General features: G+C 52.9%; 1 protein-coding gene across 4 annotated transcripts in view; it reads right to left on the bottom strand.

The window, feature by feature from the left end:
* FAM131A (family with sequence similarity 131 member A) overlaps positions 1 to 13,578 on the bottom strand; it is a 571,148-nt gene that overhangs the window by 453,007 nt on the left and 104,563 nt on the right. For 2 of the 4 annotated variants that reach the window (XM_085635537.1, XM_085635532.1), the window contains exon 1: positions 5,836 to 6,126. The exons of 1 other annotated variant lie outside the window; for it this stretch is intronic. Coding sequence is in view for 1 of the 3 variants with exons in the window: in XM_085635532.1 (XP_085491658.1) it covers positions 5,836 to 5,866 (31 nt within the window). In the remaining 2 variants the exon portion in view is untranslated. Of the gene's footprint in view, positions 1 to 5,835; positions 6,127 to 13,578 lie in introns of those variants that run through there. One more of the 4 variants, XM_085635534.1, reaches the window with a different exon arrangement.

The following is a 13,578-nucleotide window of genomic DNA, read 5'->3' on the forward strand; positions in this document are numbered from 1 at the left end:
CCTGCACCCCCTCCCCACCTCCCCCTTGAACACTCCAGACAGATAGGATGCACCCTTTACCCAATCAAACCCCCTTAGACCACAGCATACTCCAAACTTAAGCTGCGTACAGCCAAAGGCCATGTGTAGTGGGGACTGGGAGTCCGCTGTGGGTTGGGTGCGGCGGCTGGCCTTCGAGTCCCTTTAGGCAAGATCCTACACCCAACCACTCTGCACACGGCCAGAGGCCAGGCACAGTGGGGTTTGGGAAGTCATGAAGGACTGGGTGCAGGGCTGTTCGAAGGTCAGACCCTATGTCCATCTCCCACTGTGCAAATCATAGGCAACGACAGGGCTCGAAGGTCAGACCCTATGCCCATCTCCCACTGTCAAGTCACAGTCATCGACAGGGCTCAAAGGTCGGACCCTATGCCCATCTCCCACTGTGCAAGTCACAGGTAGACAGGGTTCAAAGGTCTGACCTTATACCCCACCCCCACTATGCACAGTCATCGACAGGGCTTGAAGGTCTGACCCTATACCCAACCCCCACTGTGCAAGTCACAGGCATCGACAGGGCTCGAAGGTCTGACCCTAAACCCATCTCCCACTGTGCAAGTCACAGGCATTGACAGGGCTCAAAGGTCTGACCCCTATACCCAACCCCCACTGTGCACAGTCATTGACAGGGCTCGAAGGTCTGGCCCTATACCCAATCCCCACTATGCACAGTCAAAGGCATCGACAGGGCTCGAAGGTCTGGCCCTATACCCAACCCCCACTATGCACAGTCATCAACATGACTCGAAGGTCTGACCCTATACCCAACCCCCACTATGCACAGGTATCGACAGGGCTCGAAGGTCTGACCCTATACCCATCTCCCACTGTGCAAGTCACAGGCATTGACAGGGCTCGAAGGTCTGGCCCTATACCCCACCCCCGCTATGCACAGTCACAGGCATCGACATGACTCGAAGGTCTGACCCTATACCCCACCCCCACTATGCACAGTCATCGACAGGGCTCGAAGGTCTGGCCCTATACCCAACTCCCACTGGGCACAGTCACAGGCATCGACAGGGCTCGAAGGTCTGGCCCTATACCCAACTCCCACTGGGCACAGTCACAGGCATCGACAGGGCTCGAAGGTCTGGTCCTATACCCAAGTCCCACTGTGCACAGTCACAGGCCTCGACAGGGCTCGCAGGTCTGGTCCTATCCCCAACTCCCACTGTGCACAGTCACAGGCATCGACAGGGCTCGAAGGTCTGACCCTATCCCCAACTCCCACTATGCACAGTCACAGGCATCAACATGGCTCGAAGGTCTGACCCTATGCCCCACCCCTACTATGCACAGTCATCGACAGGGCTCAAAGGTCTGGCCCTATAGAGGTGAGGTGTGGCTCACTGGTTGGAGAGGTGTGGCTCACTGGTTAGAGGCGGCAGATCCGTAAGCAGAGAATCGGCCAGGGACCAGGGTTCAATTCCCGACGCGGCAGGGTCGTGGACCAGGGTCAAAACGGACTCGATAATTCTCGCCTCGGTACCTACTCTAACCAGGAACACACTCGGCAACTCTGGGCATTAGCTTGCCTCATCTCCACAACGGCCCCCCACATTCGCCAGGGATGCCTGGTTTCACCTTGGAAATACCCTGGAGGGACCATCTCACAGGGATAACCAGGACGGGTTCCCCAGTTCTACAGCGCCAGGACGCCTCAGGGCAGCAGTGCGCTTTACAAGACACATACATTTACATTTACATCTATACCCAACCCCCACTATGCACAGTCACAGGCATCGACATGGCTCGAAGGTCTGACCCTATGCCCCACCCCTACTATGCACAGTCACAGGCATCGACATGGCTCGAAGGTCTGACCCTATGCCCCACCCCTACTATGCACAGTCATCGACAGGGCTCGAAGGTCTGGCCCTATACCCAACTCCTACTATGCACAGTCATCGACAGGGCTCGAAGGTCTGGCCCTATGCCCCACCCCTACTATGCACAGTCATCGACAGGGCTCGATTGTCTGGCCCTATACCCCACCCCCACTATGCACAGTCACAGGCATCGACATGGCTCGAAGGTCTGACCCTATGCCCCACCCCTACTATGCACAGTCATCGACAGGGCTCGATTGTCTGGCCCTATACCCCACCCCCACTATGCACAGTCACAGGCATTGACATGGCTCGAAGGTCTGGCCCTATACCCCACCCCCACTATGCACAGTCACAGGCATCGACATGGCTCGAAGGTCTGACCCTATGCCCCACCCCTACTATGCACAATCATCGACAGGGCTTGATGGTCTGGCCCTATACCCCACCCCCACTATGCACAGTCACAGGCATTGACATGGCTCGAAGGTCTGGCCCTATACCCAACCCCCACTATGCACAGTCACAGGCATCGACATGGCTCGAAGGTCTGACCCTATGCCCCACCCCTACTATGCACAGTCGTCGACAGGGCTCGAAGGTCTGGCCCTATACCCAACCCCCACTATGCACAGTCACAGGCATCGACATGGCTCGAAGGTCTGACCCTATACCCCACCCCTACTATGCACAGTCGTCGACAGGGCTCGAAGGTCTGGCCCTATACCCAACCCCCTCTATGCACAGGCATCGACAGGGCGTCTTGTACCCAGCAAGCGGCCTGAGAGCATATATATTAGAAAATACAAATAGAAATTCAGTAAATTCAAGCTGGCTGTTGAGGGGTGGGCAATTAGGGTAACCTAAGACTGTGGTGTAGTGTGATGAGACTGCAAACCAGAGGAGAGTTCTCTGCATGGACTGGCACACAGGTATGCACTGCACCCAATGCTGTGTGCAGAGGGGGTTAAGAGCCTACTGTGGGTTGACAGCAGGGCCTGGCCCTTCAGCCAACAACTGAAGGCTGTGTGCAGTGGGTGTTGGGCCTGCACAGATGTTGAGCACAACAAAGAGGTATGCAGGCTATCATTAAAAACAAATCACCATAACTTCACCATAATATCAATGTCACTTGTTTTTCTCCAATAGGCTTTTTATAGACAAGCACATCATCAGATGATTGCACAAAAAGGGGGCAACTTTGCACTAGCCTTGGCAAAGCATGGGCACTAACTGCCTGGTAAAATTGCTTATGTAAGTAAGTTAATGTAAACTTCCTGAAAACCAGGACGTGTTTGCACAGAATCCATTCAGAAGCCAGCGCAATGTGTGTGATCTGGCTCATGTACAATAATTCTGCAATGATTACTATCTGCATTCAGGGGGGGTGGGGGGGGGATCAGACACAGGGATACCAAATGATCAAGGATCAGAAGTGGAGCTCGAACAGAGACGCCGTGATTCATAGGTAGTTGCCTGCATCCCCAGTGAGACACAGGTTTACGTTATTTATTTATTTAGTGGTCGCAAACCAGACCCCTTGGGGTATCAGAGCGCTACACATAGGTCATCACAAAGGTGAATGCGTAGTTCCAATAGGATGAAAGACAGAGTGAGTTATGGATGTCCTTAGACTAAGGTGTGGGAGGTCGGAAGACCCACCCACCCGAAAGGGAGGGGGATTTTTTTTGTATGTCAAAGGACGCGGGGCATTCGTTCTCTCATGGTAATGCAGCCGCAGCCCGTGCAGGTAAGAGCGGTAGGAAAATTAAATATTTATTTTATTTTTCCTCGTCCTTGTCCCCCAAAATTCCCCCTCACCCGACCCCACCATGCACGGGCCGCGGCTGGGGTAATGCATGTCGAACTAAAGAGTATCCTTCTGGCTGATGAGGAAAAGTGCGGTGAAGTGTGTGCGTCACGGCCAAACAGCACTTCAGTGAGAAGTGGGCAAATGGAAAAAGAATCCTTTGTTTACATACAACCCTCACCCGCTCTAGTAGGGGCATGCTTCACCATCGGGTTCACCCTGACTTCTAAGGGCCGGCATTCGGCCCTGTTATTACTGTCCTAGGAATAAGAGTGCGGCGGGATTTGGTAGGGAGAGTGCAGTACGCCAGCATTAATAGGGTGGGTTGACTTCCTTTACCCCTTCTCTCAGCCCCCCCCCCCCCTCTGAGTGATTGTGAAATCCGAGGATAAGTTGGGTGCAGGGAAGAGGGCGGGGGCACAGTGCCGGAGAGAGGCCCCAGAAAGCCGAGGTCGGACTCGGCCTGCCTCCACCTGCTGCCTCTTTGAAAGCCCCCTAGGCAGCTGGGTATGCCTGCCTAGTGGAAAACCGTATGCGTTTCTCACCTGCCCCCGCCCTTGCACTTTTAAGCTGTGTTAATTGAGGGTGGTGCCGCCCAAGAGCCAGGCACAGGATTCACACCCACCCTACCTTATGTTCACACACCGGGGTGCAGTGTACATCAACAGCGCACGCCCCCATCTAATATTTAACAATATGAGATGTTTTGTAAATGGGCACTGTCCAAGATGCCTCAGGTGTGTGCTGCGTAGGGTGGAAGAGGGGCCTACCTGGTGGGGAGGAGCGTTCATTAGTGCAGCAGGTGCAGTGACACCGGGGCCCAGAGGTGTCCCACTGAACTTTGATTATTGCTGTATTTCATTTCAAACATCAGCTGGGGAGGGCGGGCATTCCTTCCTTGCACTAGGGCCCATTACACACAGGCTACATCACTGCCTGGCTGCTGCCCCCAGGGGCCCACGTGAACGCTTCTGGGGGTCCTGTGGGAATTGGGGGCCGCGGGCCGTGCGCTTGCTGCTGCACCATCCTCCCCACCCGCCGTCCATGACGAAGATGATGGTAGCCTCGGAGATGCGCGGGGCGGATGCTGAAGGTCTCCTAAGGAGAGCGGTTACCGGGCAACGGGAACTTGGGGTGCATACTAATGCGCGCGGCGCCGCACGACGCGGGTAAGGTGACACGGCGGGCGATGGCGCAAACACCGCTGCTCAAATCACTGCGCGCCTCCTGCAGCACGCTGCCTCCCGCCTTCTAGGCGCTAGCGCCAGGCCTGCGACTAGCCCAGCCCCTGCTTGTCCTGACAGCTCAAGGGGGCGCCACCTCCAGCGTGTGGGAAACGCGCACCTTTCCCCGTGTAAAGCTCAGCGCCCCACTGCCCCGTGCCCACTCCAGCCAGCGCTACATCCGCACTACAACACCCCCCCCCCCCCCCTTGAGAAGAGGGGGTAACACCGTGCTAGGGGAGGCGCGTGACGTCTTACAAACCTTCACTGTGTACATAAATACGTGAATGCAAAAAATAACGTGTTTATATCTTGGCGCCATGCGGCGCTGTATCAAACCACAAACAAACAACATGATATGTCGGCGAAATGTACGCGCCTGCCCATGCAGCAGCACGCGGCCGGGGGGGGGGGGGGGGGGTATGCTTTGGTGCGGGCGGCCTACATGTGCGTGCAGGGAGTGCAGCAATGAAACGGGTGCCGCTGGTCATGCAGTGCAGTAGTGCTGCTGGCGCCGCGGTGCAGGCGCTGCAGTAGTGCAACTGGTGAAACAGCGGGGGCGGGTCTGCAGCAGTTCAGCTGTGCATGCAGTGCATTAGTGCAAAAAGTGCAAGCGGTGCAGGAGGGCGCAATCTGCAGCAGTCCAGCTGTGCGCGCGGCGCAGCCGTGCGTGCGCTACAGCAGTTCAGGTGTGCAGGCAGTGCATTAGTGAAAGTAGTACACGCTGTGCGCGTACTGCAGCACTTCGGCTGTGCAGGCGGTGCATTCGTGAAAGTAGTACACGCTCTGCGCGTGCTGCAGCAGTGCAAGCAATGCAGTAGTGAAGGGAGTGCAGCCGGTGCAGGCGTCCTGTGCAGCAGTGCAGGCGGTTCAAGCGGTGCAGTAGAGCGACCCCCACCTCTGCCCGCGGGGGGAGCGGAACGGGCCTTACCCACTGTTGTTCTGGAGCCAATACAGCCCATAATCGACGGGGACACTTAGAAGGAACATTAACCCTGGCTCCAGACCGGACACATTTCCACAGTACCTCATGGACGCGCCGGGCCCGCCTGGGTGGGGCTGCCGGTAGCGGGGGCGGGGAGGAGGCACGGGGGCCGGTGCGGTATCAAAGGACCTCGCTTCCCCCTGTCCCGGGTGTCTCCTTTCACCGGAAGCTGCCCCTTTCAGGAGCCCGGGAGTCTCAGGCAGGGCTGGGTTACACGCTCCCCTTCTTACGTCAGCCTGGCTGGGCTCTGCCTTATGGAAGGAGGGAGGGAGAGACGGAGGGAGGGGAGAAGGGGAGTGATGGAGGAAGAGGGGAGGAGAAGGAGTGCCGGGGAACAGGGGGTGAGCGGGAGCGAGATGGAGGACACGGAAGAAGAGAGGGAAGGGGCAGACAGGGAAGGGGAGAGAGTGAATAATAGACAAGTGTGTGTCTGGGAAGAGAAGTGGGAGAGAGAGAGAATGAGAGAGAGGGAGGATATAGAGAGAATGAGAGAGAGGGAGAAAGAAAGAAAGAGGGAAGGAGAGAGAGAGTGGGAGATGGCGAGAGAAGGAGGGAGAAAGAAAGAGGGAAGGAGAAAGAGAATGAGAGAGGGAGAAAGAGAGAGCAGGAGTGAGAGAGAGAAGAGAGACAGAAAAATGAGAGGGAGCGAGAGAGAGAGAGGGAAGGAGAGAGAGAGGAGAGAGAGTGAGAGGGAGGGAGAGAATGAGAGACAGAGAATTAGAGAGGGAGAAGGTGAGAAAGAGAGAGACAAAAGTAGAGAGATAGAAGGAGAGAGAGAGAAGGAGAGAAAAGCGAAGTAGAGAGAATGAGAGAGAGAAAAGGCGAGAGAGAAAGGACAGAATGAGAAATAGAAAGAAAGAGGGAGTGAGTGAGAAAGAAAGAGAGAAGAAGAGAGGGTGGGAGAGAGATAGATGGGGAGGGGGGGAGAAGGAGAGAGAGAAAAGGGGAAAGAGCGAATGAGAGAGAAAGAGAGAAGTAGAGAAAGAGGGAGGGAGGAGTACCTGGGAAGAGAAGTTTAGGGAGAGATAGAAAGCATGGAAGTCGAGAGGAAAAGGAGACTTGGAGTAAGAGTGAAATAAGAGTACCAGGGAAGAGAGGGCTAGAGAGACAGAACGATGGAAAAACAGAGGAGAGAAAAAGGGAGAGATGGAATAAAAGGGAGACAGAATGAGGGAGAGTTGGCGGACATGGAAAGAAAGGTGAGTAAGATGAAAAGAGAAGAAGGGCTGGTGAGAGAGCGCTAGGCAGGGGACATGGAGGGAATAGTCGAGAGAGAGAGACATATGGAGTAAGTGAGGGAAAAGAAACAGGAGAAAGGAGGGCCCAGGAAGAGAGGGTTTAGCAAAGGGGAGAGATGTAGGGAGTGGGAGAGAAAGAAGGGGGGCTGAGTAAGGGGGAGACAGAAGGAGAGAGAGGAAGCAGGACAGAGAAAAGAGGAACAGGAATGGTGGAGAGGGAAAGAGGATGAGAGGAAAGAGAGACCATGAAAGAGGAAGAAGAAGTGGGGAAGAGAGGGAGGAAGGGAGATTGAGAGAGAGGAGAGGGGGAAGGCGAGCGTCAAGAGAGGCCTAGGAGAGGGGAGAAATGGAAGGAAGAGGAGAGAGTTAAAGGGGACAATGGAGTTAGAAGGATAAAGAGGTGAAAGTGGAAAATGGGCCTAGGAAAGGAGGGAGGCACACGGGTAATGGAGGGGGCACAGGGATAAGGCAGAGTGCACAGGGGCAAGAGACAGGGGCACGGGGGTAAGGGAGTGAGGCACAGGGTTAAGAGAGGGAGGCACAAGGGAGGGGCCCATGGGTGAAGGAGGGGACACAGGGGCAAAAGACAGGGGCACAGGGGTAAGGGAGGGAGGCGCATGGGGTAGGGGACATGGGTGAAGGAGGAGGCACAGGGTCAAGGGAGCAGGGCACAAGGTGGGAGAGGGGGCATAGGGGTTCAGAGAGGGGGCACAGGAGTAAGAGAGAGGGGCACAGGGGTAAGGGAGGGGTGTGCAGGGGAAAGGAGGCAGGCACAGGGGTAAGAGAGGGAGGGCATAGGGGTAAAAGAAAGGGCCACAGGGGTAGGGGAGGGAGGCACAGGGTTTAGAAAGGGGGGATAGGGGTAAGGGAGGGGTGTGCAGGGGCAAAGGAGGGAGGCCCAGGGGTTTAGGGAGGGGGCACAGGAGTGAGGGAGGGAGGCACTGGAGTAAGGGAGGGACCCACAGGGGCAAGGGAGGGAGACACGGGTAAGTGAGGGGGCACAGGGGTAAGGGGTTACGGGGGTACGGTGATAAGAGAGAGGGGCACAGGGGTGAGAGAGGGAGGCACAGGGGTAAGGGAGAGGAGAACAAGGGTAAGCAAGGGAGGCACAGGGGTTCAGGGAGGGGGCACATGGGTAAGGGAGGGGCAAATTGTCAAAGGAGGGAGCTACATGGGTGTGGAGGAGGGCACAGGGGCAAAGTGAGGGAGGCACAGGTGGTTCAGGAAGGTGGCACAGGGGTTAGAGAGAGGGGCACATGGGTAAGGGAGGGGGAACAGGGGTGAAGGAGGGAGGCACAGGGGTTTAGGAAGGGAGGCACGGGTAAGGGGGCACAGGGGTAAAGGAGGGAGGCATAGGGGTTTAGGAAGGGAGACACAGGGGTGGGGGAGGCACAGGGGTGAGGGAGGGGGCACAGGGGTAAGGGGGGGGCACAGGGGCAGAGGGAGGCAAAGGGGCTAAGGAGGTCAGCACAGGGCAAAGGAGGGAGGCACGGGGCAAGTGAGGGCATACAGGGGTGAGGGAGGGGGCACAGGGTTAAAGGGAGGGGGGCACAGGTGTAAGCAATATGGGCACAGGGGTAAGGTAGGGAGACACAGGGGTAAGGGAGGGGGTACACGGGTATAGGGGGTGGGGTGGGAAGGGTGGATATTATATGGGGTGGAGCACGGTGACCTAATTTAGTGGACGGGAGGGAGAAAAGGAGAACAAGAGGTAAGTAAAGGTGCTGGAGAGAGTAGGAACATAAGCAGAGGGGGAGAAATGGGGTAAAGGGTGAGGAAAGAAAAGCAGCTCGTCTTGGGCTCAGGAGAGACGGGGGAGTGAAGAAAAGAGCAGCACAAGGGGGGGGAGGAGAAGTGGGCAAAAGAAAGGGAGACACAAAGGTGGTCGGAGATGAGAGAGCGCATGATGAGAATGAGTTAGAGGGCTATGGATCGGATGTGGTGTACAGGAAGGGTGCAAGGTAAAGAGATGTGGAAAAAAAGTACTAGCAACCAACCAAGAGAGAGAGTAGAGAGAAGAAGAAGAACATGGCACACAGAGGGAAGCGGAGGGTGAGTGGAGGGAGAAGTACAGTAAAAGAAGAGAAAGCAGGGCGGGAAGAGCAGAGACAAGAGGTAAAGAGAGCATTAGAGGAAAAAGTGAAGCCATGGGTAATGATAGGGTTAAAGAGGAGCACCTCATAGCAGAGGGGAATGGAGAGGTTGGTTGACGTTGAGTGTAAATGTGTTGGTGGTAGATGGATGGATGAATGGGTGGATGAATTGACTAGCAGAGTGCTGGAAAGGAGTGGATGCTCACTGGGCAAAGCTCTACAGCACAAGCACCCTACATTAGCTAAGGCACAATAACTGGTTGGGGCCAGCAGCACCATGGACAGCGCTCAGTCCAGGAGTTAATGTGTCTCATTGGCTAATAGCCAGGGCCACTGGAATTATGTGGCAGAGGAGGACCAAATTATGCGTCCGGGTCGACTAAATTAGGCAGCAATAAAAGGCAAATTATAAGGCATAATGCGGCACATTTTGTCATAGTATTACTTAATTATTTTATCATTTTTACACCTGGTAACAGTGGCTGAGAAAAGTGTTCACCTTAATTAGTACCAATATAACACCCAAATAAAGCAATAAGCAACTGAAAGAAGACCAGTCAACCTTTGCATAAAGCCCTCCGGTGCACAGGAACACAAGTCCCGATATGTTTTGTAACATTTGATCTAGAAACAAATAAAACATTTTAAAATCAGATTATACAGCAGATGATGGATTATGTGGCAAATGCGGCTAATCCACAATTAAGCGGCAAAACGCTGCAGCATCGCATAATTCCCTGTTAATAGCTGACGTAGCTACCAGCCCACACACAGCCAAACAGTGTGATTCTGAGCGAATCATTTCAAATCTCTGAGCACTGGATTCCAACAGGCAGTCTGAAAGGCATCAAGGCTTTGCTATAACAATGCCCATCAGGTGCAGAAGAAGTTATCCTCTGTGGCCAAGAAGGCATTACGACCTTTGACTGACTGGTGAACACAGCATTCTAGCTGCACAGCTGGCGGCCAAGCCAGCTGAGGAGGAAGGAGCACAGCCCAACCGTGGCATCTACTTCCGGTCTACGAGCAAAACAGGAAGTCCCATCAAACAGGGGCGTAACACAGGCCCCCGCGCTCCAGGGGCCCCCTCACTCAGCAGAGCCAGCAAGCGGCAAGCCTCTTTATCATGATGGTGCACACGTCCGGCCTCTTAGTAAATTAAATGGTGCGCACGGCTAAACAGTCTCTAAAGAGCTAACTCTGTTCTGTAAGGAGCATACATCACAGCCAGTATATTCACTCTGTAAAGTCCTATTTATTCTGCAAGCAGATAATTCCCTTTTATTCGAAGCTGAACTTAAACCTTCTTCTCCTGGTCTCAATGTTTGATCGCTTACGGTAATCATAGTTACTTAGTTTTGACAATCTGCTGCCAACCGAGCATCACGCCTTTCGATGGACCTGTACAGACCCGTCCGCTTTTTCCTGATCGGTTTCTACCAGGATTGACAAGACACAGATACAAAGGTTAGCAGGAGGCCAGGGACCGCAGTGGAGCAGTTTCGGAAAAACAAAGTGAGAAACGTGGAAGCGGAAAGATGGAGAAATGTAGAAATGGCAGTGAAGAAAAGCTAAAACACGGAAGGTTGGGAGAAATCTTCATAGTGCGAGGATAGGACAATAAAGAACAAGAGGAGTGAGGTGGACATAAAGGCATAGAAAAATAGGGAGAACGCTGAAAGTAAGAGAAAAAAGAAGGAAGAGTAAAAAGGACAGAAGGAGAAAGAAAAAGTGAGAAACAGAGAGACATTGTAAATGAAACTGTTGAAAAATAACAATTTTGTCATAATACGCTTAACGAATGTGTGTAGCAGGGTACAGTGAGGTAGGTTATGTTTTATTTAGCATGCCGTTCATTTCTCCCAACAAGGGTTAAATAAACATGGAAAGAGGTAGGTAGTTAGGCACATGGAGAACAAGACAGAGAGAAGACAAATGTAGCCATGCATTGTACAAATGAGAGACAGAGGCAGCATGGAAATACAACAGAGAGTTGGAAAGAGAGAGAAACATTAAATGAAGAGTGAAAGTAAGAGCAGGAATTTAGGGAGTAAAATAAATAGAGTGACAGTTGGCAGGAAGTGAGGGAGCGAAGGGGAGAAAAGAGAGAATGGCCAGAGAGTGAAAGAGGGAGGGGGGAAACGAAGAGAGTTATAAGTGATCAGAAGAGGCTGTCTGGAAGTGGAGCAAACGAAGCAAGCAATGCAGAAAGAGACAGAGAGGAGTGAAGAGAGTACAGAACTGAGTTAACTATAATGTGGGATCTGAAATTCATGATTTAAAGAATGACACAGTGGGAGAGAACACAGTGCAAAACTGAGCTGCTTGAGTCTGGTCGACAGAGCAGAGAGATTGGCTGCAGGGTTGTAAGGAGGTGGGGGAGTGGTCAGTAGTACTTGTAGGGATGCTGAGGGTGAAGAGGAAGGAGGAGAAGAATCTAAGAAAAGAAGAGGGGGGAGGACGAGTCAGCACAGAGCAGCTAGCCTTAACTTAAAGGCAAAGTGTAAAGTATTTGAGCACCAATTTACAGTAATCATGTGAAAACACAATAAAAGAAAAATCCCACACCAAATTAGAAACATTGAGTACATTTTAACAAATAAAACAAGCCCAAAACAACAAAATTCCAAGCAGTAGAACTGGAGAGATGCAAGTAAAAAAATGTCAGTAAAGCTACTGTGGTAATTCGGACGCGCTGGACTGGAACTAAGTGACTAAGTCACAAGTTTAGGACGACCACAATGGATTGTGAGCTGGCTAAAGGGACCCTGTTAGGCCCGTTGAACAAGAGTACCTTAAATTCTGGTTGCAGACTGATGTGAAGTCAGTGGCGGCTGCCACACAACAAAAGTGGGGTGATTAAGGGTAAAAATAATATTTAAAAAATTTACCTCTCGCTGCCCGACGCCATCGGCGGCCTCACTGCTTCACTCCCGGCAGTGTCTGGGAAAGCACAGGCTCCCCACCCAATCCAGACGCTGCTTTCATGCTATGAGAGCAGTGCCAGGATTGGTCTGAGCGGCCTGGTCTGCCGCTCAGACAGTGCCTCGGAGCCTGCAGCTTTTATCCAAAGAGAAATAGAAGTACGTATGTCCGTTTGTCCAGCCTAAGACAGCTGGACAAACTGACATGTGCACTTCTAAAGGTCCACCACTCCTCCCTGTTATGTCCCAGCCCCTAACGCATGAATGCCTCAGCCAGAGCCCGTTAAAAAAAATAAAATGACATTATTGTTTTGATATTTTATTATTCTGTGACTGGCTCTGACCAGTGGAGCGATGCTCCTCCACCATTATGGATGAGCCGCCCCTGTGTGAAGTCCTTGTGTTGAGTTGCGCTGGGCCGGCGTCCATTAAACCATAATTGTGGAGCTTGCGATGCGAAGTCCTGTGCCAAGATGCGTTGCACCACAAAGTTACTAATCAGTGTCTGGAGCTTGTGATGCAAGGTTTTGCAACATCATCAGCCACCGGTGGCTTGCACGGTGATGTTATCAAGGCTGAGGTAGAGGTGCATCGTGATGGGCTACTGTGGGTGTAGCAGCTGGGTCTTGCAAGGACTTGCGTCAAGATATGCTGCAAAGTGTCAAGCAGGGCTGGTTGTCGACATCGTGATGAGTCGCGCTGGGTCCAGCTGGCGGAGCCACTGAGATGATGCGTGGTCTGTCGTCGAAGCTGTGAAGTACTGGGACGTGATGCAGAGCACTAGTCAAGTTTGCGGAGCTATTGAGGTGATGCGCATTCCTGCGGCGCAGAGAAGCCGGATGTGTCCCTGTGGCTTGAGAACAGGAGATCAGCCGACTGACCCTTGGAGATCTTGGGGTCCTGGGACACACAGACAGGCTGGTGTCAGCAGGGCAGCTCACAGCAGAAGAGGCCTAATGCAGTAACAGCAGTTCTTGGGCAGCAAAGCAGGTCAGCAGGGCAGACTTTACAGCTGGGCAGTCCTTCTTCCTGGCTGAGTCCACATGTCCAGAAGTTATCTCAAAAGTGGTGTCTTTGGTCCAGAGTGGTGTGTAGTTCTTATAGCGCAACACCCAGGACATATTGTTTGGAGTCAAGCACAACAAGTTCTCATGTTTATTTTGTCCTTGGGACAAATAAGCCCAACCCTCTGCAACACAAACCCTTTGGCTGCCAGTTTACAGAATCAGGGAAGGGCATTGTCTGCAGTTAAGGTAATATTTGTGTCCATTTGTCAATGCTGTTCAAACTTGTATGTATGGTTCATTAATGCAAAGCCTTTATTATTAGAGTGGGAACTGTAAAGAAAAAAGCTCGGACTACACTACTGACAGAGGTTCCAGTGTAAAAATGTGTACACACGTTTGCAAAGTTTAGTAATATGAGGCTACATAT

This window comes from Triturus cristatus, chromosome 11, assembly GCF_964204655.1.
Source record: "Triturus cristatus chromosome 11, aTriCri1.1, whole genome shotgun sequence".
NCBI classification, from domain to species: Eukaryota; Metazoa; Chordata; class Amphibia; order Caudata; family Salamandridae; genus Triturus; species Triturus cristatus.